Source organism: Lithobates pipiens, unplaced genomic scaffold, assembly GCF_037356315.1.
Source record: "Lithobates pipiens isolate NorthernLeopardFrog02 unplaced genomic scaffold, aLitPip1_a1.2 Scaffold_13, whole genome shotgun sequence".
In the NCBI taxonomy this organism is placed as follows: domain Eukaryota; kingdom Metazoa; phylum Chordata; class Amphibia; order Anura; family Ranidae; genus Lithobates; species Lithobates pipiens.
Window position 1 is genome coordinate 11976036 of NW_027507718.1, and position 27802 is coordinate 12003837.

The following is a 27802-nucleotide window of genomic DNA, read 5'->3' on the forward strand; positions in this document are numbered from 1 at the left end:
GCCAAAGTAGGCTGCCAGATGTACTGAGCCAAATTCCTCTGTGCACACTTCTATGTTCATTGGGCATTGCTGGCTAATTGGTTGCATGCAAACAAGTTTGTTTTCTCAATAATTTTAGGAGAGAGATATCACCATGATTCAGACAGAGGCTAAAACGATATAGGCGCTGGATGCTTTACTATATTCACTAGCATTACGATAGTAGCCTAATGTATTTACAATGCTTGTTAAAGGGGATGCTTGTAAGTTCTGCGGCCAATCAGGGCAGTGTGGAGGCAATGTTAAGGTATAACAGGGCAACACATTTTGCCAGTTATACAAAGGAATGTTATTTTGCTTCGAGCTGAAGGGACATTAACTTTATGGTGCACAGAGTTTAAAAAAAAACAGATCCCAAGAGTTTCAGGTCTATTCACATGGTCGGAACTGTGGTGAGCGTGGCTGGATGCATTTTGTGTGCATTTTATGGTATTTTAGGGTGCCTACAGCCTCAAAGCTGCATATATGCAGTATGAGGTCTAAAGCACTATGTCCTTGTACACACGGTCGGACATTCCGACAACAAAATCCGTCGGATTTTGTCTGACGGATTTTGTCCGAAACCAGTGTTGCATACACACGGTCGGACAACGTTGTCAGAAAATCCGATCGTTCTGAACATGATGACGTTTTTTCGTTACGACGGGACTACGTTCAGGCTAGTAGCCAATAGCTTTGGTCTAGGAATTTGATCTGAGCATGGCACTTTTTCCGATCGGAATTCTCTACACACAATCGGACAAAGTCCGATTGGATCATGTTGTCGGAAAATTTTATAGCCCAGCTCTAAAACTTTGTCGTTCGGATATTCAGACGGAAACAGTCCGATGGAGCCCACACATGGTCGGATTATCCGACAACATGGTCCGATCGGACATTTTCCGTCAGAATGTCCGACCGTGTGTACAAGGGCTAAGAGGGCGCACCAATCTTGTGCATTATACTTGAATATATTTTATTAAAAGAATAAATTAAAAACTACTCACAAACATGTGAAAGAAAACCGCAATATAAATAGCCTTCAGATGATGGCAATCAGTCTGACGACAACAGACTCCAGATGGTAATGGAGAAGATTTTGAGGGCCACTGCCGGCTGACGCGATTCAAATGGATACCGTCTTCCTCAGAGCCCAGCCTGGGCCCATGTCAGTGTTTTACTGCAAGAAAAAGAGAAGTGTGAAATAGCTCTCAGTACAACCTTCTCATGCTAAATTTGATGTCCCAATTGCTTTGAGAAATAAATGCATTATAATTTCCAATTTGTACGTTCAGGAATCATATTTGGTGTTTATTTTCCACAGATAAAAAGTTTGGAGTAAAGGCACGAGTAAGTGGAGCACTAAACATATCTCTGAACCTGGTGAAACAAAATCTGCAATCTCCAAAGCTGCTACTTCCATGCCTTCAAGTATTACGGGTGTACTCTATGAACTGTAAGTGGTATTGTAGTGAGAAAATGTATCCTGCAAATGTGAGAACATTATTTAGGAAGTTAATCGTTAAAATTGTCCAGATAAAACAACCAGGGTGTTGGAAAAGTCAGGGTGGGAGGGAAATAGAAAGATGCTGGGCTGGTAGGCCTGCTTTTGAGGAGGGAGAAAATTGAAAAAAGGTAATGGTATTGAGAAAAAAATGGATTGAGAAAAAAAGGAAAAGGGATTGAGAAAAAAGAAACGCGTGGATCAGAGTAAACCCAGCAGACTAACCATTACACGGGTTATGTAGCTAATATCTCAGGTATGTCCTGGCATCCATGGAAGAAAAGTGCAACCTTGTTGCCCACATTTTATTAAAAATATCATAATGATCCCTACATGTGTACCCATCTCTCTGATTCCATATTATTATTGCGCTGACTTTCTTTTGACCAGGCTAGCTGCCTATTTGACTGAACCTCTTTGAACTTTGTAGTTTGAATCACTGACCTAGATCAAGTATACATGTCAGAATTTCCAAACTGATTTTGACTGGTAGCATGCTTGCTTAGAATGATTGACTTATTATGTAATGAAACCAGAAGGTTATCATGACTGCTTGGTACCTGTCCTTTTCAAACAGATGTCTGTATTAGCAGTCTGGTAATGTATTATACCAGGTGTCCTTTGAATTGTAATTAGAGACAAAACTCATTTTTTTCCCCTAAATTTAGATAGAGCAGAGAGTTTTTGCCCTCGTTGGGGAGATTCACCTTCTCTACTTATCCTGTTTACCATTAACACAGAGCGTAAAAGTGAAAGAAAATCCCCAATTTTGGGTTGTCATCGAAACGGGAATAAAAACACACTAGTTCTGGTGCTCCTGGTGACAACCAGACATTTCCTTATTTTGGAGGCATCGTTTTGGTTATGGGACAGGAAGTGGAGAAAAATCATGGCAATACAGAGGAAAATAAGAAAAGTAATAAAAAAAAATAAGAAAAATGACAGGGCTCATAACTCTCTCTTACTCTATCCAAAATGTATGAAAAGTTTTGCCTTTAGTTATACTTTAAAGTGGTTCTAAAGGCTCAAGTTTTTTTTTTACCTTCATGCATTTTATGCATGAAGGTCAAAAAACCTTCTCTGTGCAGCAGCCACCCTAATACTCACCTGAGCCTCATCGCGATTCAGCAACGTGCATGAGAGTCTCAGGTCTCTAGGGACTCTCCCTCCTCATTGGCTCCCACAGCTGTCAGTCACAGCCAGTGAGCCAATGAGGAGAGCGAGGAGTCGGTATGACATGTTTGTTATTTTAAAAAAAATAATTGCTTTTAATATCACTTTTAATGTAATGTGGTCTTCAAAGAGGAGTTAGCTGTTCTTTCTGACAGGTGCCTGGATCACAAGAATAGCTAAACAGAGTTTCACGTGAACTGTGTATTCACTCATGTACTCGTGCCCGATCTAAGTATTGTTGCTAGATACAAAACAAATCTTTTGTGTTATCCTTAGTAGATACATCTGAAAAAAGTGCTAATAATCAATAGAAGACATATAAAGTCTTGATTAGCATTTTTGCTTGACTTTCATGCTAACAGAATTATTTGTACAAAGTTATTCTCAGTATTGAGTGATTTATCGAAAAGTATCTGTAAAATATTTTGACTGAAATGATTACAAGTCTTTATGTTGCATAATCATTCAGAATGAGTGTGAAGCAGTAGACACCAGAACATGCCCTATTTGCTTTAATTGGTCATCAATTCAATGTTGACACCAAATGCCCAGGTACACGGTTGTAAAGCATTCGCTTTTTTGCTTAAAGAGATTGTAAACCCTGAGAAAAAGCGAACCGCTTAGACAGCTGAGATCTTCCCCAGTAGATTTCTTCCAGGTTGGCAGGCTCCAGCGCTGTGAGTGGCCGAAGCCACAATTAAGTCACTCCCGTACAGGAGCCACCATTTGCAACATGGACTCTGAAGGTCCAGTGTTCTATCAGATTACCGCTACCCAAGTGACGTTCCAAATACTTACTATGCATGCGATATGCATTTCAAACACTTCATGATCTGACGGGTAGCGGTAATCTGCTAGAACACCCATGCGGACATCTTACTACACCCAGCTACGTCTTTAATCGCAGAGTAATTTTACCAATAAAGTAAGCATATATAAGTAAATATAGTATTTTGATATCTGTGATGCTGTTTGATGGTTAATTTTGAAGCCTAAAGGTTTAGCACTGAGCAGGGCAGGGTGTACCAACATGAACTCCTTCCTACTGCTGGCGTCCAGCTTCTTTCAAAATAGAACATCAAAACAGCATCACAGATGTCACTTTATTGCTAAAATTACTCTGAAATTCAAGACGTAGCTGGGTGTAGAAAGATGTATGTATGGGTGTTCTATCAGAATACCGCTACCCTTCAGATCATAAAGTGTGTGGAATGCATCGCGCCATGGAATGTATGTTTGAACGCATCGCGCATGCAAAGTAAGGTTTTTTTCTTTTTTGTCAGAACTTCACTTCCGTTGCACAATCTGATGGGTAGCGCTAATCTGATTGAACACTGACACAGTAAGCCGGACCTTCAGGGCACACGCGCCAAAGATGTCATCTGATGCATGCACTCTGAATATCTCCTAAACTGTGCAAGTTTAAGAGGTATTCACAATACCTACAGGTAAGCCTTATTATAGGCTTACCTGTAGGTACAATTAAGAAAGAAGACTTTACTTCCTCTTTAACCACTTGCCGACCGGCTCACGCAAGGCCGTTTTTAAGGCAGGGCAAAAGGGGCAGCTGCCCTGGGTCCTGTCATTGTTGTGGGGCCCAAAGCAACTGCCTCATACTTGCTAACTATCCTGGTTTAAATTCCATCGTCCCTTGAGGTTTTAGTCTTGTGTTGTGTCCCAATATCTCAGTTGTGCTGCTACCAATGCTGCCCAGCTCTACCCTTTTGTTGTGTACAGAGGACTCACCTGCAGACCCTGTGTTTACATGTAAATTACCGGCATTCATATGTAAATAGTGGCGGCATTGATATGTAAATCTTGCCCCCCTGAGGTCATATCCACAGTAATCTCTAGCAGCCAATCAACAAGCAGAAATCATGTGCTGTAAGCTTTAGCAACTAATCAGTGAGCCGTAATGTGTGCTGTACCCTGTAGCAACCAGTCAGTGAGCGGTAATGATACACTGTAACCTCTAATAACCAGTCAGTGAGCGGTAATGATACACTGTAACCTCTGGCAACCAATCGCAATAGCTGCCTGATATGATTTAGTAAACTGATTTTGAGTCTAGCTGCTATTTATTGTATGTCTCAGAGCAGACGGAGAGCGAAACTGCATGCGGGGGGGGGGCCCAAGAAAAGTTTTGCCCAGGGTCCAATCAATATTAAAGACGGCCCTGGGCTAACGCCAGTATATATGCCGGCAAAGTGGCATGGGTGCGCAGAACATCGTACCCATACGTTGCTACGTCATCCGTGGCTAGCAGGAGTGTGGCCACAGGTCCCACGGACTCAATGTCCGCCGGTGGCATGCGATGGTGGCGCGAAGAGGCAGAACGGGGAGATGCAAGGCATTTCAACAAGGCATTTCCCTGTTCTGCCTAGCAATATGACAGGGATCTACTGCTCCCAGTGATCAGGAGCAGTGATCTGTCATATTCTAGTGAGCCCATCCCCCCTACAGTTAGAACATGCTGAGGAAACACAGTTAACCCCTTGATTGCTCCCTAGTGTTTAACCCCTTCCCTGCCAGTGACATTTACACAATAATTGGTGCATTTTTATAGCACTGACCGCTATATAAATGCCAATGGTCCCAAAATAGCGTCAAGTGTCCGATCTGTCCGCCACAATGTCACAGTCAAGATAAAAATTGCAGATCGCCGCCATTAATAATAATAAAAATAAATTAATACAAATTTCATAAATCTATCCCCTATTTTGTAGACATGATAACTTTTTTGAAAAATCTGTTTATTGAGAAGATCATAACATACAGCAGAAGCAGTAGGTACATAGCATTTGTTACAAACAAGCCATCTCAATAGCAGTAAAAATTTCTATTAAAACAAAATAACGAATTGTTAAAGATGCTCTAACATATTTCTTCTCTCTGGAAATGCAAAAGTTTCAATACCTAACTCCGTTGAACCTGTAAACAGATATAAGAAGGTGGCAACCGTAGTGTTCCTTACAGTTTGATACGAATGAGTTGGTAGAATACCTCTACAGTTCCACTAATTGGTCGCTGCAATTATAGTGTGAGCTACAGTATATAACTATAATTCTAAGGCTAACATATGATGACCAGCATCATTATATAGGGGGAAGGAGGGGAGGGTAGAAAAGGAAAGGGGAGGGTAGGTACAAGTTTACATGCTAAGAACATTGCCTGGCACGATCATGATCTATGGTGACCACTAAAACATCAGATGGGAACGACCCTCAGACTAAATCTTTAATCGGTCATATACCGCTTATAGTCTTCCGTTGTTTGGAAGTGTTTCCAACATGCCCATGTGTTAGTGAATGTGGGTGAGGTGTCAAGGATTCGATGCGTGAGTTCTTCTATTTCCATTATTCTGTTTACTCTACGCAGCCAATCCTTGACACAGGGAGTCGTAGTAGATTTCCAATAAACCGGAATGCACATTCTGGCTGCATTAACTAAGTGTATTATAACTGATTTTCTGTAATGGCGCTGAGCCAAGGTCGTATGATGAAGTAAGTATTGGGCCGGCGTGAAATCTAGTGTGAAAGTTGTTATGGTAGAGATAAGTTGGTGGATTGTCTGCCAGTACGAACGAAGTGCTGAGCATTCCCACCAGATGTGCAAGATGGTTCCTATAGCTTCACCACATCTCCAGCAAACCGAAGGTACCGAAGGGTAGTAAGTATGCAGGATATCAGGGGTCCTATACCATCGGGAGTAGAGTTTAAAACCATTTTCCTGTACTGAAACATTCCTAGAACCCTTGTGAATATTTATTAGTATTCGTTCCCAATCTTCGTGTGTTAGGTCCAGGCCCGTGTCTGTCGCCCATTTTGTACGTAGTGATTTTACTGAGTCGCTTGTAGTAGGAAAGAAAGTAGTGTAGAGTTCAGAAACAAGATGCCTCTGTGGGGTTTTTTTAGTGCAAAGTTGTTCAAACGGGGTCAGTTCCCTGCACCACGTAGTAGCTGGAGACTTCTGGAGTAAAAAATGTCTGATTTGCAAGAAATTAAAGAAGGGTATCCTTCTGTCCGGGAATCTAGTCAGTAGAGATTGGAATGTAAGCATTCTACCGTTGTCGAAGAAGGACCCTGCGTGAACGTAGTCTCTAGTTATGTCGGCAGTGGTAAATGGCGCTTGAAAACCAGGGGTGAAGTCCGAGTTGTACTCTAATGAGGTGAGCGGGCCATACGTGGAGGAGATTTTGGTATGCCGGCAAACCATTTTCCATGTATTTAGTGTGGTGCTAATCAAAGGGTGCGCTGAGATCGTTGTCGGTAGGGAGGCAGTGCCTGTCCAAGGGAGTAAATGTATCGGTGTTTGAACAAATGCCTCTTCAATCGCCACCCAAGCTTTGTTTCGTCTGTGTATGTGCCAGTCTATGATCCTGGTCAATTGGCATGCCCAATGGTATTTGCGTATATCCGGGATTCCCAGACCCCCACGTAATTTGTGAAGAGTCAGGGTCTCCCACTTAATGCAAGCTTTTTTGTTAGCCCAGACGAATTGGGAGCAGAGAGTTTTGAACGTTGCGAAAAACGTGGAGGGAAGGGTGATTGGAATCGTTTGTAGAAGATATAAGAACCGTGGGAGAATGTTCATTTTAAGAATCGCTGCTCTCCCAAACCACGAAATAGTAGGTATTTTCCAGTTTAGCAAATCTGTCCGAACGGAGTTAAGTAGTGGTAAATAGTTGCGGGGATACAAGTCTGTTAGCTTAGTCGGTAGTTGAATTCCCAAATACGTGATAGCATGCTTTTCCCAACTAAAGGGGAAGTTCGTCTGGCAGTGTGTTAGTACGTCGTCGGGTAGGGTGATGTTGAGGGCCTTGGATTTATGGAAGTTAATTTGGAGATTCGCTATCGTCTTAAATTGAGCAAAGTCTTTGAGTAAATTGGGTAAGGTGATTAGTGGGTCTGTTAGAAATAAAAGGATATCATCCGCGTACGCTGCTATTTTATAAGTCTCATCCCGAATTCGGATTCCCTTAATATTAGTGTTCGTGCGGAGTTTGTGGAGCAAGGGTTCAATCGTTAAAATGAACAGAATCGGAGATAGTGGGCAACCCTGCCTCGTGCCGTTGGACAGGGAGAAGGCGTCCGACATATGTCCATTAACCTTAATTCTGGCTGTGGGGGAAGAGTACAGTGCTAAAATATATTGCAAGGTACGTTCTTTGAAGCCCATTTTTCTAAGGGTGGTCAGCATGTAGTCCCAAGCCACTCGGTCGAACGCCTTCTCCGCGTCCAACGATAAAAAGAAGCCCGGACTGTGGGTAGCAGAGAGCCACTTATGGACATTGATCGCTTTCAACTTGTTGTCGCGCGCTTCCCGACCCGGAACGAAACCTACTTGGTCCAAGGAAACCAGGGAGGGCAAGAAGGGGAGAATGCGATTCGCAATGACTTTTGCGTAGAGCTTCATGTCTACATTTATCAGCGAAATCGGTCTATAATTAGGGACTAAAGCGCCGTCTTTTCCTGGTTTCGGAATTATTGTAATGTGTGCTTCTGTCACGTACCTAGTAGGCGAGCCCGGAATGCAGGAAGCGGCCCCTCGTAGCCCCTGGCTAAAGAACCCCTGGAGATGGTAACAGAAGCTCAAAAGTTCAGGGGGCACAAGTGCCTGGCGGGTAGATGCTGGTCCGGATGGGCAGCAGGACACCAACAGCGAGCAGATGAAGCTGAAGACAAGAGACTGGTGTAGGCAGGCACAAGTGGTAGACTGGCTGGCGGACGGACGTCAGCGGGTACAGCAGTCACAGGATATCCAACCAGGTAGGTAGGAACAGCAGAGTCGGGTACAGGCCGGGTCAGCAGGTAGCGGTCAACGTGGTACAAGAGGGATGAGGCAGAGGCGTAGTCAGACAAGCAGGAGGTCGTAGGCAGGCAGCAACGGATCAGGGTCAAGGTCAAGCCGGGTAACAGGAACTAAGGTAACAGATACAGGTATAGGGTAGTAGGATCTCCGAACGCGCTGTAGACTGGTCAGCACGAGTGGAAGGGAGCAAGTGCCTTAAGAAGACTGTAGGGCGCCAAACGGTCGCACGACGCGTCAGCGAGTGGACGTGCGCCCGTTCGTGCCCCCACGTGCACGCGTGCGTTCGTTCAAGCCGACGCGAGTGCGTCCGATCGCTCTAGCGCGTGTTAACGGAGCACGACGGGTCCTTGACAACAAACTTCTGTGGGTAAGTCTCTCGTGCGCAAACGAGACGCCAGGACGATCGTGACGGCTTCATGGAGATCTGCGTGAAGCGACGGGGAGTCAGGAAGTTTATTAAATAGTTCAGTAACATGCGGAATAAGTAAGTCCGAAAAGGTTTTGTAATATAACGTGGGGAAGCCATCTGGGCCGGGGCTTTTACCCGGTTTTAGCTGTTTAAGGGCGGTCAGTATTTCTGCGGACGAAATTGGTTTCTCCAAGTCTGTGGCAATATCGTCGGAGATATTCCCCGGGCAATTCTAGACACGATAACTTTTACGCAAACCAATCAATATACACTTATTTTTTTATATATATATAATATATATATATATATATATATATATATTTTTTTTTTTTGGGGGGGGATATTTATTATAGCAAAAAGTAAAAATATTGCTTTTTTTCAAAATTGTCGCTCTTTTTATTTTATTTTTTTTTTTTTATAGCGCAGAAATAAAAACCGCAGAGGTGATCAAATACCACCAAAAGAAAGCTCTATTTGACGTCAATTTTGTTTGGGTACAACGTCGCACGGCCGTGCAGTTGTCAGTTAAAGCGACACAGTGCCATATTGAAAAAAAGGGCTCGGTCAGGAAGGGGGTAAATCCTTCTGGGGCTGAAGTGGTTAAAGCGCAACTCCATTGTTATTTTATTATTATTATTATTCTACAGGATTAATATAGCGCCAACAGTTTTCACATCTCTTTACAACATTAGGGCAGATGGTAAAGTTACAATACAATTCAATAAGGGGGAAACCAGAGGGCCCTGCTCATTACAGCTTACAATCAAGAAAGGGAGGGTCGAGTGAAACAAAAAGTAATAACTGTGGGGGATGAGCTGATGGAGAAAATAGACATACAGTTTTTAGGTGTGGGTAGGATAGGCTTCTCTGAAGAGAAGGGTTTTCAGTGATTGTCTAAAAGCTAATAGAGTAGGAGATAATCAGAGAGATCGGGGTAACGAGTTCCATAGGATTGGAGAGGCTCTGGAAAAGTCCTGGAAGCGAGCATGCATGGAGGTCTTGTGAGGAACAAAGAGAAAGAGTAGGTTGGAATTTTGAGACTAGGCTAGTGATGTAGCTGGGGGCTAAGTTATGGATGGCTATGTAAGTAGTTTTCAGTATTTTGAATTTAGTTTGTTGGGTGAGCAGAAGCCAGTGGAGGGATTGACAGAGAGGTGTAGTAGATACTGAGCAGTTGGTAAGGTGGATGAGCCTGGCAGCAGCATTCATGATGGATTGAAGAATTGATAGACTACGTAGAGGTAAGTCAGTGAAAAAGCAGTTGCAGTAGTCGAGGCAAGAGAAGACCAGGGAGTGACTTAAGAGCTTTGTTGTGTCATTGGTTAGAAAGGGGTGTATTTTGGAGATGTTGCGGAGGTTGAGGCCACTAGATTTGGACAGTGATTGTCCGTGGGACTTAAAGGAAAGTTCAGAGTCCAGGACTACACCTAGGACCTTGGCATGGGCTTATAGTTCTGCCATCGATTTTGACAGACAGATCAATGAAGTGGTGTGACAATCAGAATGATAATAAGCAGAGGTGGATATATGTTTTATTTAAACTGATCTAAAATGTATCTGAAAGTGTTTTTTTGTTTTGGATAGTATGGTAAGGGTTTAGAAATTCCAAGCTTCTTTTTGTCTGTCTGTATTTCCGCTGGATAGCTTCTCACTCTTTGTCCTGGTGACCTCTGTCACTAGGACCGAAAGTGAAAGAAAAGTATTGTGAGTCTTTGCTGAATGCCTATTGTTATAGTTGTTTCACTGACAACTGTCTAGGAGATTTTCCCCTAATTTGCAGAGATCATATCTCGCTTGCTGATGGGAAGTGAGGGGAAAAACTCTCCAATGGGGGCTTGAAGAAAAAAAATAAAACTGGCAAGGAATTTACTCATTCCCTACTCTATCCAAGACAAAGATTTGTTTTTCGGTATAAGTAAGCTGAATTTGTTTTTGTGTATAGTTTTAGCTACTTCTGGAATCGAGCTAAGACTACCTTGATTTTCTGACTCTTTCCTGTATTTTTTTTTTTTTTTAGGAGCTTGAGTAAAGCTTGAGCAAAGGGCCCCCATATATATCTTGAATTTATGTTGTCAATTCAGCAGGAATTCAAACCATGGTGGCAAGTGCCATCCACCTCAATAAAAGTTTATTTAAAAATCTATTGCACCGGGTATAAAATTATTGGCCGAACAGTGACTGTATCACATCAGATGCGTTCACTGTTCAGCAGTGCCATTGTCAGGCAGCCTTTGGTGCTGCGACTGCCAGCATACAATAGCCCAGAGTGTAGACTCCTCAATTCACACTCTTGGCATGGATAGAATAGCCTGTGGGTGGAACAAGATAACAGTGAGTCGTGTATGGTGGCCCTAACACGTATATATCTCAGGGAATCTCTTATATAGGGTTTTAAAGATGAGGGTCGGGCACTTGAGCAGCAAATTAAACTTTGTGTTGTACTTCCCACACTCCACAAATATATCTTTTGCTTGGTTAGCCTATGGGCTGGTGCCCTTTAGGATTCCATACCGGAAACCGAGTTTGAACCCTAATCATAGGAATGTGTTGTTGTATTCATATCATTTTTGGCATACTAGAGGTTTTTTTTTTTTTTTTTTTTTTTTTTTTTTTAGATATTATAACATGAAGGAGTATCTGTAAGCTCCTATACATCCCTTACAAAGAGGTATTTTGTGTATCCAGTATGTTATTCATTCCACATCCATGTTGATGAGTTTTAGAAGCTCGGGATTTTCAGTATCCAAGAATAAGACAAGAATCCGCTTGTTGCATAGTTCAGCTTCTTAATATAGTTTGTTATTATTTCTACCCGGAGTCAAAGCACTGTAAGCAGTTTTGGATCGAGTTCTTTAACAAACAAAATGCAGTTAGATTTAACTAATGTTTAGACTGAAGTTGTTTTTCCCAACCTCTCATTGCTAAAGATATTCCAGATTCTAAAAAAAATTTACAAAACAAACTGCTTATGTTTTAAAAGTATATTGTGCTTAGGCATATTTCTGTTTCAATCGTTTTTATAACATTTTTTCTTCCAAGCAATAAAAAGTAGACATGTGCAGAGTAAAATATTTTGTTTCGGAATTTCGTTTTCGTCCGAAAACTTAATTTATTTAGTTACTCCCGAAATTCGTTTCTATTTATTTCGTTTTTCGTTCAAAAATTGCATTCGTCCGAAAATCCACATGAATTACGGTCGAATCTGTCTTGGAAGGCTTTTGGTGTCTGTCGAATGTATAAAGAAGATTCGACGGAGCTAACTATATAGCATACTTTAGAACCCTATTAAAGTCTATGGGACTCCAACGTTCAAAATCTAAAGTGCTAATTTTAAAGGCTAATTTGCAAGTTACTGTCCTAAAAAGTGTTTGGGGACCCGGGTCCTGCCCCAGGGGACATGTATCAATGCAAAAAAAAGTTTTAAAAACGGCTGTTTTTTCGGGAGCAGTTTATTTTAATAATGATTAAAGTGAAACAATAAAAGTGTAATATTCCTTTAAATTTCGTAGGGGGGGGGGGGGTTGTCTATAGTGTGCCTGTGAAGGGGCGCATGTTTCCCGTGCTTAGAACTGTCCCAGCACAAAGTGTCATTTATGCAGGAAAAAAAGTCCTTTAAAATCACTCGCAGCTATAATGAATTGTTGGCTCCCGTACATACAGAGAACACTCATTGAAAGTCATTGATAAAAAAATAAATAAATAAATTAAAAAAAAAGCGTGGGGGTCCCCCAAATTCAATTACCAGGCCCTTCAGGTCTGGTATGGATATTAAGGAGAACCCTGCCTCAAATTTAAGAAAAAATTTGACGTGGGGTTCCCCCTAAATATCCATAACCAGACCCTTCAGGTCTGGTATGGATATTAAGGGGAACCCCGCGTCAAATTTAAAAAAAAATTGACGTGGGGTTCCCCCTAAAAATCCATACCAGACCCTTTATCCGAGCACGCAACCTGGCAGGCCGCAGGAAAAGAGGGGGGGACGAGAGTGCAGGCATTCCGGCGGCTGACGTTTCTTATATACGGAGGGCGGGGCCACCCGTCACCTGACCCCGCCCCCCTCTGACGCAAGGGGAAACCCGGGGTTCCCCGTGACGTATGGGTGACCCCGCCCCCTCTGATGTAACGGAAACCTGCCTGTGTTACATCAGAGGGGTGCGGGTCACCCTTACGTCACAGGGAACCCCGGGTTTCCCCTTGCGTCAGAGGGGGGGCGGGGTCAGGTGACAGGTGGCCCCGCCCTCCGTATATAAGAAACGTCAGCCGCCGGAATGCCTGCAGTGTCTCCGTGGAGGAGACAGAAGAAGGATGGAGGATCGCTGCGCTGGATAACATGAGACATCGCTGGAGAGATGACCGTCCGTCGCTGGATAGCAAGAGTGGATTACCGCCGCTGGAATCTTTTTTTTATTTTTTATTTTTTTAATAAAGGAATTTTTCAAAAGTGTGTTTGTTTTATTTAACCATTTTTTACACTTTCTTTGTGAAATGGTAGGGGTACTTTTGTACCCCCCTTACCATTTCAAACAGGGGGGGGGCTGGAATCTGGGGGTCCCCTTGTTAAAGGGGGCTTCCAGATTCTGATAAGCCCCCCGCCCGCAGACCTCCACAACCACCGGCCAGGGTTGTGGGGATGAGGCCCTTGTCCTTATCAACATGGGGACAAGGTGCTTTGAGGGGTCACGGACCCCCAAAGCATCCTCCCAATGTTGAGGGCATGTGGCCTGGTACGGTTCAGGAGGGAGGGGGGGCCGCTCTCTCGTCCCCCCCTCTTTTCCTGCGGCCTGCCAGGTTGCGTGCTCGGATAAAGGGTCTGGCATGGATTTTTAGGGGGACCCCCACGTCAATTTTTTTTTTAATTTGATGCGGGGTTCCCCTTAATATCCATACCAGACCTGAAGGGTCTGGTTATGGATATTTAGGGGGAACCCCACGTCAAATTTTTTCTTAAATTTGAGGCAGGGTTCCCCTTAATATCCATACCAGACCTGAAGGGCCTGGTAATTGAATTTGGGGGACCCCCACGCTTTTTTATTTATTTTTTTTTTTTTTTATTTTTTTATCAATGACTTTCAATGAGTGTTCTCTGTATTACGGAGCCGACAATTCATAATAGCTGCGAGTGATTTTAAAGGACTTTTTTTCCTGCATAAATGACACTTTGTGCAGGGACAATTCTAAGCACGGAAACATGCGCCCCTTCACAGGCATACTATAGACAACCCCCCCCCCTACGAAATTTAAAGGAATATTACACTTTTATTGTTTCACTTTAATCATTATTAAAATCACTGCTCCCGAAAAAACTTCCGTTTTTAAAACTTTTTTTTGCATTGATACATGTCCCCTGGGGCAGGACCCGGGTCCCCAAACACTTTTTAGGACAGTAACTTGCAGAATCTTTTCTCTCTGTCAAATCTTTTTTCTCTGTCGAATATTTTCTCTATATAATCTTGGACTAATAGAGGTAAGGTTAAGCACATTCGACCACAGGTTCTATAGACACAGATTGTTGTCAGAGTCATGTCGAATCTCCTATTCTATATCGAACTGTTGTAACAATGAAAACGAAAATAAAGCATTTATTTATGTCGGATCTTTCGTTTTTCGGATTTTGTGCTTTCGTTATCGTTTGTCAAAACGAAAACGAAAATAGCTGAAATTCGGACGAAAATGCATTCGGACGAAAACGAATGCACATGTCTAATAAAAAGGAAAATACAAGCAATAAAATATAAGCCTTATTAAGGTTACACGCACACAGCAACGTAGGTATGAATAAAGATTAGAGTAATGGGGTTGGACCACACAGTGGGTCCATTCCGGATATATCCAAGAGAGAAACAAAAGCTGGATAAAAAAGAAAAAAGTATATGCGTCAAAAAAAGAAAAAAGGGGGCCTCAGAATGGTAATAAATTGTCCGATTGCCAGAGAAAACCAGCAACATATTAGTGGTTGTAACATTATTCCAATTAGGAGATCGGATAGCTGAATTAGACTGGGTTTAGGCATATTTCTAATATTCAGTCAGGTTTTTGTTTTGGAATATTTGGCCTCATTCAATAAAAATTGTTATTGATGAGTAAAACCCATGACAATCAACCAGAAAGTTCCTTTTAACAGTCTGACTTCAGCAGAGTGAACTGCACTTAAAATAGAACTAAAGGCTTGCCTTTTTTTTTCATTTTGGATACAGTAATTAAAGCTTTTAACTCCTTCTTTTTTTTGTCATCTGTGTCCCATTGAGGAGATTTTCTTTTCGCTTGCTATCCAATAGCCAAAACAGAACGTGAATGGAAATTCCTTCACAATGAGGGAATCAATGATTGTCACCAGGATCACCAGGGTTTGTGTCCCCTGTGGCAGATTTCCCTTCTATTACTGTTCTGGTGAAAGCCAAAATGTGATATTTTTATTTACTTTCATTGGTCGGTGATAATGGTAAACAGGACAAATAGAGAGGATGAGCCCCCCTAACGGGAAACAAAGGAAATCTGGCAGGTGTGCTAATTCCTCCCACTCTACCCAAAACTAACAAAAACATTGCCTTTAGCTTTAATTTAACCACTTTCCGACTGCCCAGAGTACATTTACTGTAGGCGGATAGCGTGGCCAGGCTGGATCACGTACATGTACTTGATTCAGCCTGTAATGGGTTAGGGGTACGCAGTGTGCCGCTCCTGTGACTGCTGTGTCCACTCGACACAGCAGATCACAATTACCGGGTATCATGTGATTGCTATGATTGGTCATAGTGATCACATGAAACCAATTTAAACAAACTGCTATGAATGGATTTCCATTCATAAACAGCTTGCTTACAATTGTGATCTGTGATTGGCCTACAGCAATCACTTGGTACCTGACTACCTGTGTCATGTGATTAGCTGTAGCCAATAACACATCACAACCATAAGAAAGCTGTTCACGAATGATTAACCCATTTATGACAGCTAAAGCTATTGCTTATACAGTGATCATCACTAAGTTTAAAAACAAATTAATAAATAATTGATTATTATTATTATTATTATTTATTTTTTACGTGTTGTAACCAGTTAGCATCCCTGATCACTGCATCTCCAGTTATATGATGATGCTGTACTGCACTGGTGACAGCATGTAAAAGAAAATAGTGGCAAAAAAAACCCCATTTTATTTAATTTCTTCTTTTTCCAAAAAATAGTGACAAAAAACTTACCATGCCTCTTTCTAAATACCTTGGACTGTCTACTTTCCAAAAAGAGGTCATTTGGGGGTATTTGTACTTTCCTGACATTTTAAGGGCCTCAAGAAATGAGATAGGCTGTCAGTATGTCAGGATTGATCAATTTTCAGATCTCTATATATATATACCATAGTTTGTTGCTACAACTTTTACACAAAAACAAATGAATCTACACCTATTGGATTTTTTTTCTTTAAATTACCAAAGATATGTAGCAGAATACATTTTGGCCTAAGATTATGAAGAAATTTAATTCTATTGGATGTGTTTTATAATAGAAAGTATAAAATATTGTGCGTTTTTCAGCCTTTTTTCATTTATATAGTAAAAAATAATTGATCAAATACCACCAAAAAAAAGCTCTATTAGTGTGAAAAAAATATATCAATTTCATTTTATGTACAGTATTAAAGTAGCACAGTGCTGAATAGCAGCAAGAAATGGCCTGGTCATGAAGGGGGTAAAACCTTCCAAAGCTCAAGTGGCTTTTGGTTGAACAAGGCCAAATGGTCTTCTTATTTGGTGTATTGTCTCACAGTGGCTGTAAGAGGTAATACTAACTAAGCATTATTGCAGAAAGTAGACATTGTTTACTAGGTGTAAACATATATATTTCCTTGTATAGAATAATAAATACTAAAGCTAATATTATTCAGTCTTGTTCATATAAGTGTTGTTCATTCTAGCTGTGAATGCTGTGTACCTCGGCAAAAATGGAGCAGTTGAACTTCTCTTCAAGATAACAGGACCATTTAGTAAGAAGAATACCAGCCTCATGAAGTAAGTATACCTCCTTCTACTGTCCTTTATCACAAGTTCAGTACAGCATTATTCTTGTTTGTTTCTCCTGTCCAGAAGGAGAGACTATGGGGAATAGGAATTTGAAAGTGCCGAGACCAGTAAACAACGTAGTGCAGTAGGTAAAATCACAATAGAATCAGTAAGGGAGCCCTAGCTGGTAGGTAGGTTTAGCGCACTATGCTGCTATACCCACGTAGGATAACATACTATGCTCTTTTGTAGATCTGAACTTACTGTACACTTTAAATTTTAACCAATATAACCAGAAGGTACCTGCACCTTCCTTTGGCCATAAAGGCATCTACTGTGAGCCCAAGAAATGTTCTGTATTTGCAGCTTGCAGCACACATTAGGGATTGTAATTAGAGCATCAAAGATAAAACAGATCGGGGTGCAGGAACATGTTAAAGAAGTGATAAACTGAACTTGCTGTACACTTAAAATTTTAACCAATATAACCAGAAGGTACCTGCACCTTCCTTTGTCATGAAGGCATCTACTGTGAGCCCAAGAAATGTTCTGTATTTCCAGCTTGCAACACACATTAGGGATTGCAATCAGAGCATCAAAGATAGAACAGACCGGGGTGCAGGAACATGTTAAAGTGATAAACTCAATGCACAGTAAAATGTCCTCCCCTTCTGAACCTCTGTGGACTAAAGGGCTGATCAGAGGTCGCAGGTTATGCAATGTGCACTACTTTTGTGCTTTTTATGATTGTGATCGGAGTATGCTTGAGTTTTGGGTTATTTTTAACCTACTGACTACTGTATTACTCTCACTAGCTTTAGTGACTAATCAAGCTAATAAAACAATAATACAATACTCATAATATAATACAAAACAATATTGCCACTATCCACCATGCTACTATACTGTTGAAAACCTACACTTTTAGTACGCTTCTTTTTTTGCTGTGCTACTGTCTCTTACCTATGGTAGCTAATGTATGCTGACATTGAATATGTGTTATGCAGATGGAATGTCTCTACTTGACACTTATCTTCTATATTTACTGTTGTGCTGACGAAATTTCTAAGGCCTTCTAGCAATCACATTTCCAGACCACATCCTTTTTTCTAATCCTCCTTTGCATTGCTACAACTTTAGCATATCATGTGATAACTCATGTACAACACTATTGTAATAGAATAAATATGCTAGCAAGCTGGTCTCTACATTCTTAACAGGCTTTTTTTTTTTTGCCATTTTCCTAAAATTCTTAAAATTTTTGTTGGTTCCAGAATAGTATTTTTTATCTAGATAAAAGATGTAGCTAAATGGCTGAACTGGGTAAAATTTGATTGTACATGGCCAATTGTTCTGAAAACATCAGTTGCAGTTTTATACATTGTGCAAGTCCTTTTTCCTTTTTGTCTTATTTTTTTCTTGAAGCTGAACTGTCGTGATCACTGACTCTGTGCATTCAGAAAAGGAAGGAGCCAGTAAATTACAGATTTACTGGCTACTTCCTCTGCTCTCCATCCTGACAGATCCGGGACAGGGAGGACGGAGGAGGACAAAGGGAGACCGGAGGAGCAAGGAGGACATGGAGGGGGACCGGAGGAAAATGGAGGACATGGAGGAGCACAGAGGGGGACTGGAGGGGGACTGGAGGAACAAGGAGGGGGACTGGAGGAACAAGGAGGGGGACTGGAGGAGCAAGGAGGGGGACTGGAGGAGCACGGAGGACACGGAGGGGGACTGGAGGAGCACGAAGGACACGGAGGGGGACTGGAGGAGCACGAAGAACATGGAAGGTGGACTGGAAGAGCACGGAGGACATGGAAGGGGGACTGGAGGAGCACGGAGGACATGGAAGGGGGACTGGAGGAGCATGGAGGACACGGAAGGGGGACTGAAGGAGGGTGGAGGGGGACTGGAGGAGCACAGAGGACATGGAGGGGGACTGGAGGAGCACAAAGAGTGGGACCGGAGGCACACCAGAGGAGGACATGGAGAAGGACATGGAGGGACAGTCAGGGATGATCGGTGAGGCGGTGGGGGGTGTTACAAGCGTTGATCTCCCTGTATAGATTTCAATAAAGCAGCTAACAGCCGCTTCTCCCCCGAGGCTTTCAGCTGCTTTATTGAAATCTATACAGGGAGATCAGTGCTTGTAACTCCACCCACCGCCACACCGATCACCCCTGACTGTCAAGGTATCTTTTCAAGCATCGGAGCATTTTTGCAAGTCAAAAGCATGTAGTCTTCAGCTCCATAACATCTCTAAAATGTCCCTTTTTTTAATCTAATGAAACCACTGAGCTACTCATTCACTCCCTTGTTATTTCTCATCCTGGCTATTGTAGCTTCTTTCTCTTAGGCTGACCCATATGCAGGCTATCCCCCTTCAGTCTATCATGAATGCTGCTGCTAGACTCCTCTACCTTAGCAACCGCCCAGTGTCTGCCACCCCTCTGCCAATCCCTCAATTGGCCTCCGATTGCCCAAAAAATTCAATTCACAATACTAACATACAAAGCCATTCACAACTTGGCCCCAAGCTACATCACCAACCTTGTCTCAATATATCACTCAAACTTTCTCTCTGTTCCGCTGAGGACCTCTTTCTCTCTAGCTCCCCTGTCTCCTCCTCCCATACCTGTCTCTAGGACTTCTCCAGAGCCTCTGGGACTCACTACCCCAGTCTGTCTGTTTATCTTCTACTCTGTCCACTTTTAAGCGATCCCTGAAAAACTAATCTCTTCGGGGAAGCCTATCCTGCCTACACTTAACAACTGAATCTTTTATTTATCCAATCAGTTTTTCCCTCAGTTATTTTCTTTTTGTTCCACTTGCCATTCACTATTAGATTGTAAGCTCTTATAAGCAGGGTTCTCTTAATCTCTTGTATTTTATTGTATTGTAACTGTACTGTCTCCCTTTATGCAAACTGTTGGCTCTATATAAATTCCGTATAATAATAATAATAAGATATGGGGTGGGGGATGTCCTTTGCAAAGACATTTTCAGTCCAGCCCTGAATAGACAAGATGATAGTGTCTCTTTAACCTAAACTTATGAGCTTTTCTCATTTGGCACACATCTTTTATTAATACCTCTTTCATTAAAAGAATACCTGGAGATCCTGCTGCAAAAGTCCCTTGTTTAGGCACTTTTTGTTATAGGTTGACTACTGTCGCCCAGTTGAGCTCCTGGCATGTTACTCTGTAACATGCACCGCTGGTGGAGATTACAAGCAACTGTACTTACAGTGTCTCACAAAAGTGAGTACACCCCTCACATTTTTTTTAAATATTTTATTATATCTTTTCATGTGACAACACTGAAGAAATGACACTTTGCTACAATGTAAAGTAGTGAGTGTACAGCTTATATAACAGTGTAAATTTGCTGCCCCCTCAAAATAACTCAACACACAGCCATTAGGCACCATTCACACCTGAGCATAGCGTTTTCGGGCAGAAAATCGCGTGATTTTGTGGCGTTTTTGCCACGGTTTTGTGCAGGGCAAAAGGTCACCAATGTAAAAAGAAGAAAAATGCCCAAATCTGCCTGATTTGAGTGACAAAAAAGGTCCAGAACTTGTTTGAGCTTCAGGCGTTCGGCTTCAGGCAACTTGGAGTGGAGATGTGAACCACCTCCATTGAGAATAATAGATTTGTTCCCCTCCAGCGTTTTGTAGCTTCAGGCTTCAAGCTACAAAACGCTCAGGTGTGAATGGGGCCTTAGTGTCTTAATCAGTGGCAACAAAAGTGAGTACACAAGTGCAAAAATGTCCAGATTGGGCCAAAAGTGTCAATATTTTGTGTGGCCACCATTATTTTCCACCACTGCCTTAACCCTCTTGGGCATGGAGTTCACCAGAGCTTCACAGGTTTCCACTGGAGTCCTTTTCCACTCCTCCATGATGACATCACGGAGCTGGTGGATGTTAGAGACCTTGCGCTCCTCCACTTTCCATTTGAGGATGCCCCACAGATGCTCAATAGGGTTTAGGTCTGGAGACATGCTTGGCCAGTCCATCACCTTTACCCTCAGCTTCTTTAGCAGGCAGTGGTCATCTTGGAGGTGTGTTTATTATCATGTTGGAATACTGCCCTGTGGCCCAGTCTCTGAAGGGACAGACTCATGCTATGCTTCAGTGTGTCACAGTACATGTTGGCATTCATGGTTCCCTCAATGAACTGTAGCTCCCCAGTGCCAGCAGCACTCATGCAGCCCCAGACCATGACACTCCCACCACCAGGCTTAACTATAGGCAAGACACACTTGTCTTTGTACTCCTCACGCTTGACACCATCTGAACCAAATAAGTTTATCTTGGTCTCATCAGACCACAGGACATGGTTCCCGTAATCTATGTCCTTAGTCTGCTTGTCTTCAGCAAACTGTTTGTGGGCTTTCTTGTGCATCATCTTTAGAAGAGGCTTCCTTCTGGGACGACAGCCATGCAGACCAATTTGATGCAGCGTGTGGCGTGTGGTCTATTTCCCAAAGACAATCTCTGGATATGACGTTGAGCACGTGCACTCAACTTCCTTGGTCGACCATGGCGAGGCCTGTTCTGAGTGAAACCTGTCCTGTTTAACCGATGCATTGGTCTTGGCCACCATGCTGCAGCTCAATTTCAGGGTCTTTGCAATCTTCTCCTAGCCTAGGCCATCTTTATGTAGAGCAACAATTATTTTTTTCAGATCCTCAGAGAGTTCTTAGCCATGAGCCATGAGAGGTGCCATGTTGAACTTCCAGTGACCAGTATGGGAGAGTGAGAGTGATAATACCAAATTTGGCACACCTGCTCCCCATTCACTATTGAGTCACACTAACACTAATGAGTCACATGATACCGGGGGGAGAGAAAATTGCTAATTGGGTCCAATTTGGACATTTTCACTAAGGGGTGCACTCACTTTTGTTGCCAGCGGTTTAGACATTAATGGCTGTGTGTTGAGTTATTTTGAGGGGACAGCAAATTTACACTGTTATACAAGCTGTACACTCACTACTTTAGATTGTAGCAAAGTGTCATTTCTTCAGTGTTGTCACATGAAAAGAATAATAAAATATTTACAAAAATGTGAGGGGTGTACTCACTTTTGTGAGATACTGCACATACATTTAGTGAGTACATGCTGTAGTGAGTACATGTAGACTGAAAGAGGCTGCAGGCAATCAGTAGCTTAGAGATATAAAAATGGGTGAATAGGTGGCAACTGTACTTTATGGGAAAAAAGCTAAATATGTAAATAGTTTGATATACATTACTCTAATTAACAAACTAAATGTAATTCAGTTAGGGTTTACAAGCTGAATCTTGTTTTGCAGCTCCCTTTGGCTAAGTTTACCTTTTTTGTTGGGGGGAGGAAGGGGGGCGGTAAAAAGGAAGTTTAGACATGTTTTTACCCCCACCCCTCAACTCCCCACCCTAAGCTGCAAAGGCAGTGAAACAGGGCTGTATACTTTGCTTAATGGCGTGCGGCAAGATTTATTTCCTGTCACAACTGGTAAGAAGTACCACCTTCTGAAGTTGACCCATGCATGTGAATTGGGCTTCACGTGGTTGCGGCCAAATGGTGCAGGCTTTTAGGAGTTAAAAAATGTGCCGATGAGGCAACATAATGCCTCCCAGCAGCCCTTTTAAATGCCTTCTAAAAAGGAATCCAAGATTTCTCCTAAGAGAAAAAGATTCAGCACAAGTGACACATCATACTGTTATCTATTAAAGTTAATTTGCTTATGCAGATTTTAATTTTAGCAAAATGTAGGATTTAAGTATGGTTACGGCTTCTCATTTACTATTTTTGATGTTTTTTCAGGGTCTCCTTAGATACGCTTGCTGCTTTGGTAAAATCAAGTAAGTTCTTGCTTGCATTTTGTGTGCTGTGGTTATTTTTTTTTATTAAATCTTTTTATTTTATAAACATATAAAATGTACATACCATTATTTATTACTTTTTTTTTTTTTATTCCTCTGTGTTTTTAATTTTGCATCTAGTATTCTAATTTAATTTTGAAAAGCTGATTTGTGGAGTTCATAGATGCACTAGAACTGTAGAATTTTTCACAAAATAAAAATAGATTAGACTTTTTTTTTAGGTCTGCATATATTAAAACTGATGGCTCCATCCTTCTGTAGAGAAAATCAGAAGACATTGTCTGGGGAAGTACAGTGATCTTTGTGAGCACTGATCAAGCAGCTTTTTTTCCAGCAGCACAGCTAAACAGAAGTCAACTTTACAGCGAGGCATGATTTCCATTGAGGCTTTGTTCACACTTGTTGCGTTGCGGGAACATGCACAAAATTGCGTGCTTTCCTGCAACATACAATAATGCACTGCTGTTTTACAGATGTGCAGCATTGGCATTAATTCTTAATGACATCTCATGCATCTTGCTAATACTTGTGTGTTTTATGCACATCACAATGCATGGTATCACAGCAAACCACCTGAAATTAATGGGTTGCTCTAAACGCGATGTTCGGCGAATATGCAAAAAAAAAAAAAGTATGATATATATAAAAAAACAATATAAATATAGAATTTACAGTAAGGTTAACTATTTTTCTTTCTGTTTATTTTATTTTTTTCTTGATCCTCTGTATTTAATTCACTTTATATCTGTCATTTTCAGAAACAAATGCCAGGAAAGCAGTAGATCGAGGATATGTCAATGGCCTCTTAACAATTTATTTAGACTGGCATCGTCATGACACTCGACATAGACATATGTTAATCCGAAAGGGCATTCTCCAGTGCCTTAAAAATATTACAAATATAAAACTGGGTAGAAAAGCTTTTGTCGATGCCAATGGTATGAAAATTCTCTATAATACCTCACAGGTATGTGTTTTACATTATATATAAATTGAAAACCTGTTCAGTTTATAATCGTGTCATAAAAAGGTGATGAAATGAATAACTGGCGTAAACAAATTTTTAGGTAAGGGGTAAATTGTAATTACAGTTAAAAGATCAAAAGGTAGAATAGGAAGGAATATTTTAACTTCTCTAAAAGAAAATTGATCGCTTTAATTCTTTGTTGTTTACAAATGCTTTATACAATGCTTGCCTCAGAAATTCAGTATAAAATATTTTTCTGATGTGGCAGTCTAGCGCGAGAGGTTTACAAGATATATATGGATATATTGACAGTATGATATTTACATTCTGCCTGTAATTCAATAGAATGCCAAAATCTGCTATTAACATATAATTGCAGCTAACAGAAATCTGTATGTATGTAAATGTGCTACATAGTTTTCATTTTTGTAAGTTATAGTGGGGGGGGGGGGGAGTTGAGCAACAAGGGCAGTGCTGTCAATCCAGAAACCTAGAGACCGGACTAGGTGTGGCTGGGTGTTTATTTAGAAGCTATCAACACCTGATGCAGCAGTGACAATGCTGATAACCATGACCCCCGCGATGTTTATTCACCCCACTGTAGTGCAAGCAGGTCCAGCCTGCACGAGAGTGGAAACACTGCTCTGAATTCAGGAGCAGTACAGCATCATTGCCACACCATCACAGGAATCTACATTAGGTGGGCTTCACTAACAGACTAAACAGTTATTTGTAGGACTTTGTCGGGAAAACTATAAATGCTGCAGCACATAATACTTTTAAGACGCACGAGTCAAACACAAGGCCTGTGGGCCGAATCCCACCCCTCTGGCCATTTCATGTGGCCCAGTTCACGTTCTCTGCTCCCCGCTCACCACTGTCATTTTTGTGTTTACAAGGACAGCTTTCCTCCCAGCGGTTTTCACAGTTCCCTCCCTGCCTGCCCTGCACTCATGGCAGGGAGAAGGCAATTGAAAGTGCGGTGTGGGATGGGGCATCACTTGGTAATGTGATGCAATGTGATCCCCATCTGTGTTTGGGTGCACAGATGCCGACCATTGATCTCCCTACAGAAGATAGAGAGAGGTGAAGCCTGTAGAATCGAAAAGTACTAGATCCCTGCCAGGTAGGTGAGATGAGAGAAGGCTTTTTTGGCGGGGGGGGGGGGGGGTGAAAGAGATGAGGCCTATGGAAGGAGATATTTGCAAAGGTGGGGGATGCGGGAGAGCGGTGCAGAGGTCAGAGTCGAAGAGGGGTGCAGTTCCTGCCCTTAATAAATTTCTACAGCCTTACAGATACAGATACATCTGGCCCTTTGAGGGCAGCCATAATGCGTAATGTAGCCCACACTGGAATTGAGTTTGACACCCCTGTTTTAAGACCAGAGCAGCATGATTTTTGTGCACAGTAACAGAGGATAAAGTTTTGATAACAGCAGTGTGCCAGAGACAAGAATTCAGGAAAATAGCAAGGAATACCGTATTTATCGGCGTATAACACAAACAGGTGTATAACACGCACATTCATTTTAAGAGGGAAGTTTCAGGATTTTTTTTTTAATTTGAAATAAGGAACTTTGAAGAAAAATAAAGGTCAGTGCCCATCTGCAGCCTCATCATTGCCATCAATGAAGACTGATCAATGCCCATATGCAGCCTCACAAGTTCCATCAATGCAGCCTCATCAGTCCATATCAATGCAGCCTCACCATTGCCATCAATGCAGCAGCCTCACCTTTGCCATCAATGCAGCAGCCTCACCATTGCCATCAATGCGGCAGCCTCACCATTGCCATCAATGCGGCAGCCTCACCATTGCCATCAATGCGGCAGCCTCACCATTGCCATCAATGCGGCAGCCTCACCATTGCCATCAATGCGGCAGCCTCACCATTGCCATCAATGCGGCAGCCTCACCATTGCCATCAATGCGGCAGCCTCACCATTGCCATCCAATGCGGCAGCCTCACCATTGCCATCAATGCGGCAGGCTCACCATTGCCATCAATGCGGCAGGCTCACCATTGCCATCAATATGGCAAGCTCACCATTGTCATCAATGCAGCAGACTCACCATTGCCATCAGTGTAGCCTGATCAATACTCATCAGCAGCCTAGAGGGGACAGGGAGGGGGTGGGATGAGCTTCGACAGATTACATACAGTGAGAATCTCCTATGATAGACAGAACAGTGGTCCAATGGCGACCCAGGAGACGGGACTTCCTATTACAGAGGCCACCAAGTAAACAGGAGATTCTCACTTTATGTAATCTGACGGCGCTCTTCCTGCCCCCCTCCCTGTCCCCTCTGAGGCAGCTAAAATTGAAGCATCGGCGTATAACACGCACACGCTATTTGCACACGATTTTCATGGTGAAAAAGTGAGTGTTATACGCCAATAAATACAGTCGTTTTTTTTGCGATCCCACTCTGAAATGAAAACATGTCAGTAGTCTTTTCTCTTTTGAAGTGTACAGTTGTGCAAAAACATTTAAGAACTGAAATATTTTTCCAAAAAAGTTAGAGGACACCAAAGGAAAACATAGTCTGCTATTGTACCCAATAGCTGTTTGTTCTTTTTTATGGTGGAAAAGGTACAAGTTTTTTTTTTCTTTTTTCCGTATGTGCACGGGATCAATCTGAAACAGAAAGATTGTGGTGTTATCAGAAAGCTAGTTGAAAGGATAACAGTAGTTGTTTTGAATATGTTAAATCAATGCATTAGCAGATTATAGCACCAAGGTAAGGATACTAATTAGACAATATTGTAAATAAAAATAGGATGGGATAGGTGTGTCGGGATGCTCATAATGAAATAGTTGTTTAGATGAATGGACATCTGACATGTTCCTTTGATTTCTTATAGGATTGCCAGGCTGTTAGGACATTGGACCCTCTTGTTAATACATCTAGCCTGATAATGAGAAAATGCTTTCCGAAGAACCGTCTTCCCTTGCCAACCATCAAAAGTTCTTTCCATTTCCAGCTGCCTATTATACCTACAAGTGGACCTGTGGCTCAGATATATAATATGCCTCCTGAAGGTGGGTGTGCTGACTTGTAATTTTAGGGACCTGATCAGTTTGCCTCAATGGACATATTGCAGATGATGATCCTTATAATATATTATAATATATTTTATTCTATTACATTTTTGTTTGAATGATTATATTTATACCTTACCCATTTTGTTATCTGTTATTTTATAGCTCTCCATTCTCATCTTGATTGCAATGTAAACATATTGTTATCACTGGCTTCCTTTCTTGGTTACACACTCGTGATGCACAATATAAGTTTGTTTTTACCTGATCAATAAAAACTGTAGGAAAGGTGGGTAGATTTTTTGTCCATAACAATAGATCTAGTTACAGCTGCCAGGTGCTAACATAAGGACTTAAAGTGGAAGTAAACCCATGGATTTAAACAGTTAAAAAAAAAAGGCATGCCGGGAATGCTAACTGCACATTGATGTGCTCTCAGCCAAACTATCAAACCATTAAATGGCTGGTATCATAACGAATCACATGTGCAGCACCATAGCAGTTGAAGATTAAAGTGGAAGTAAACCGATCGATTTAAACAGTTAAAAAAAAAAGGCATGTCGGATTGCTAACTGCACATTGGCTCAGCCAAACTATTAAACCATCCAATGGCTGGTGCCATAACGAATCACATGTGCAGCACCATAGCAGTTGAAGATTAAACAGAGGCAAAGATGGCAGCTTCCTTGGCTGAAAACGATAGGTGAGTTTACTTCCACTTTAACCGCCTATATCGACTATTAAAGCCTTGCTTTGTGCACTGGTGCACAGTCATGTTGGAACAGGAAGGGACCATCCCCAAACTGAAATTGTCCACAATTTTTTGGTATGCTGACACCTCAGGAGTTCCCTTCACTGGAAATCCCTTCAAGGGGCAAGCCCAACCCCTGAAAAACAACCCCACACCATAACCCCCCCCCCCCCCTCCACTAAATGATTTGGACCAGTGCACAAAGCAATGTCCATAAAGACATGGATGAGTGAGTTAGGGGGGACTTGACTGGCCC

The 27802-nt window shown here is 41.9% G+C and overlaps 1 protein-coding gene across 3 annotated transcripts in view; it reads left to right on the forward strand.

The window, feature by feature from the left end:
- Positions 1–27802, forward strand: part of AGTPBP1 (ATP/GTP binding carboxypeptidase 1) — a 257622-nt gene that overhangs the window by 122509 nt on the left and 107311 nt on the right. For all 3 annotated transcript variants that reach the window (XM_077474842.1, XM_077474844.1, XM_077474843.1), the window contains 5 exons: positions 1343–1474; positions 16828–16921; positions 22726–22763; positions 23543–23751; positions 26618–26795. In XM_077474842.1, the coding sequence (XP_077330968.1) occupies positions 1343–1474; positions 16828–16921; positions 22726–22763; positions 23543–23751; positions 26618–26795 (651 nt within the window). The remainder of the gene's footprint in view (positions 1–1342; positions 1475–16827; positions 16922–22725; positions 22764–23542; positions 23752–26617; positions 26796–27802) is intronic.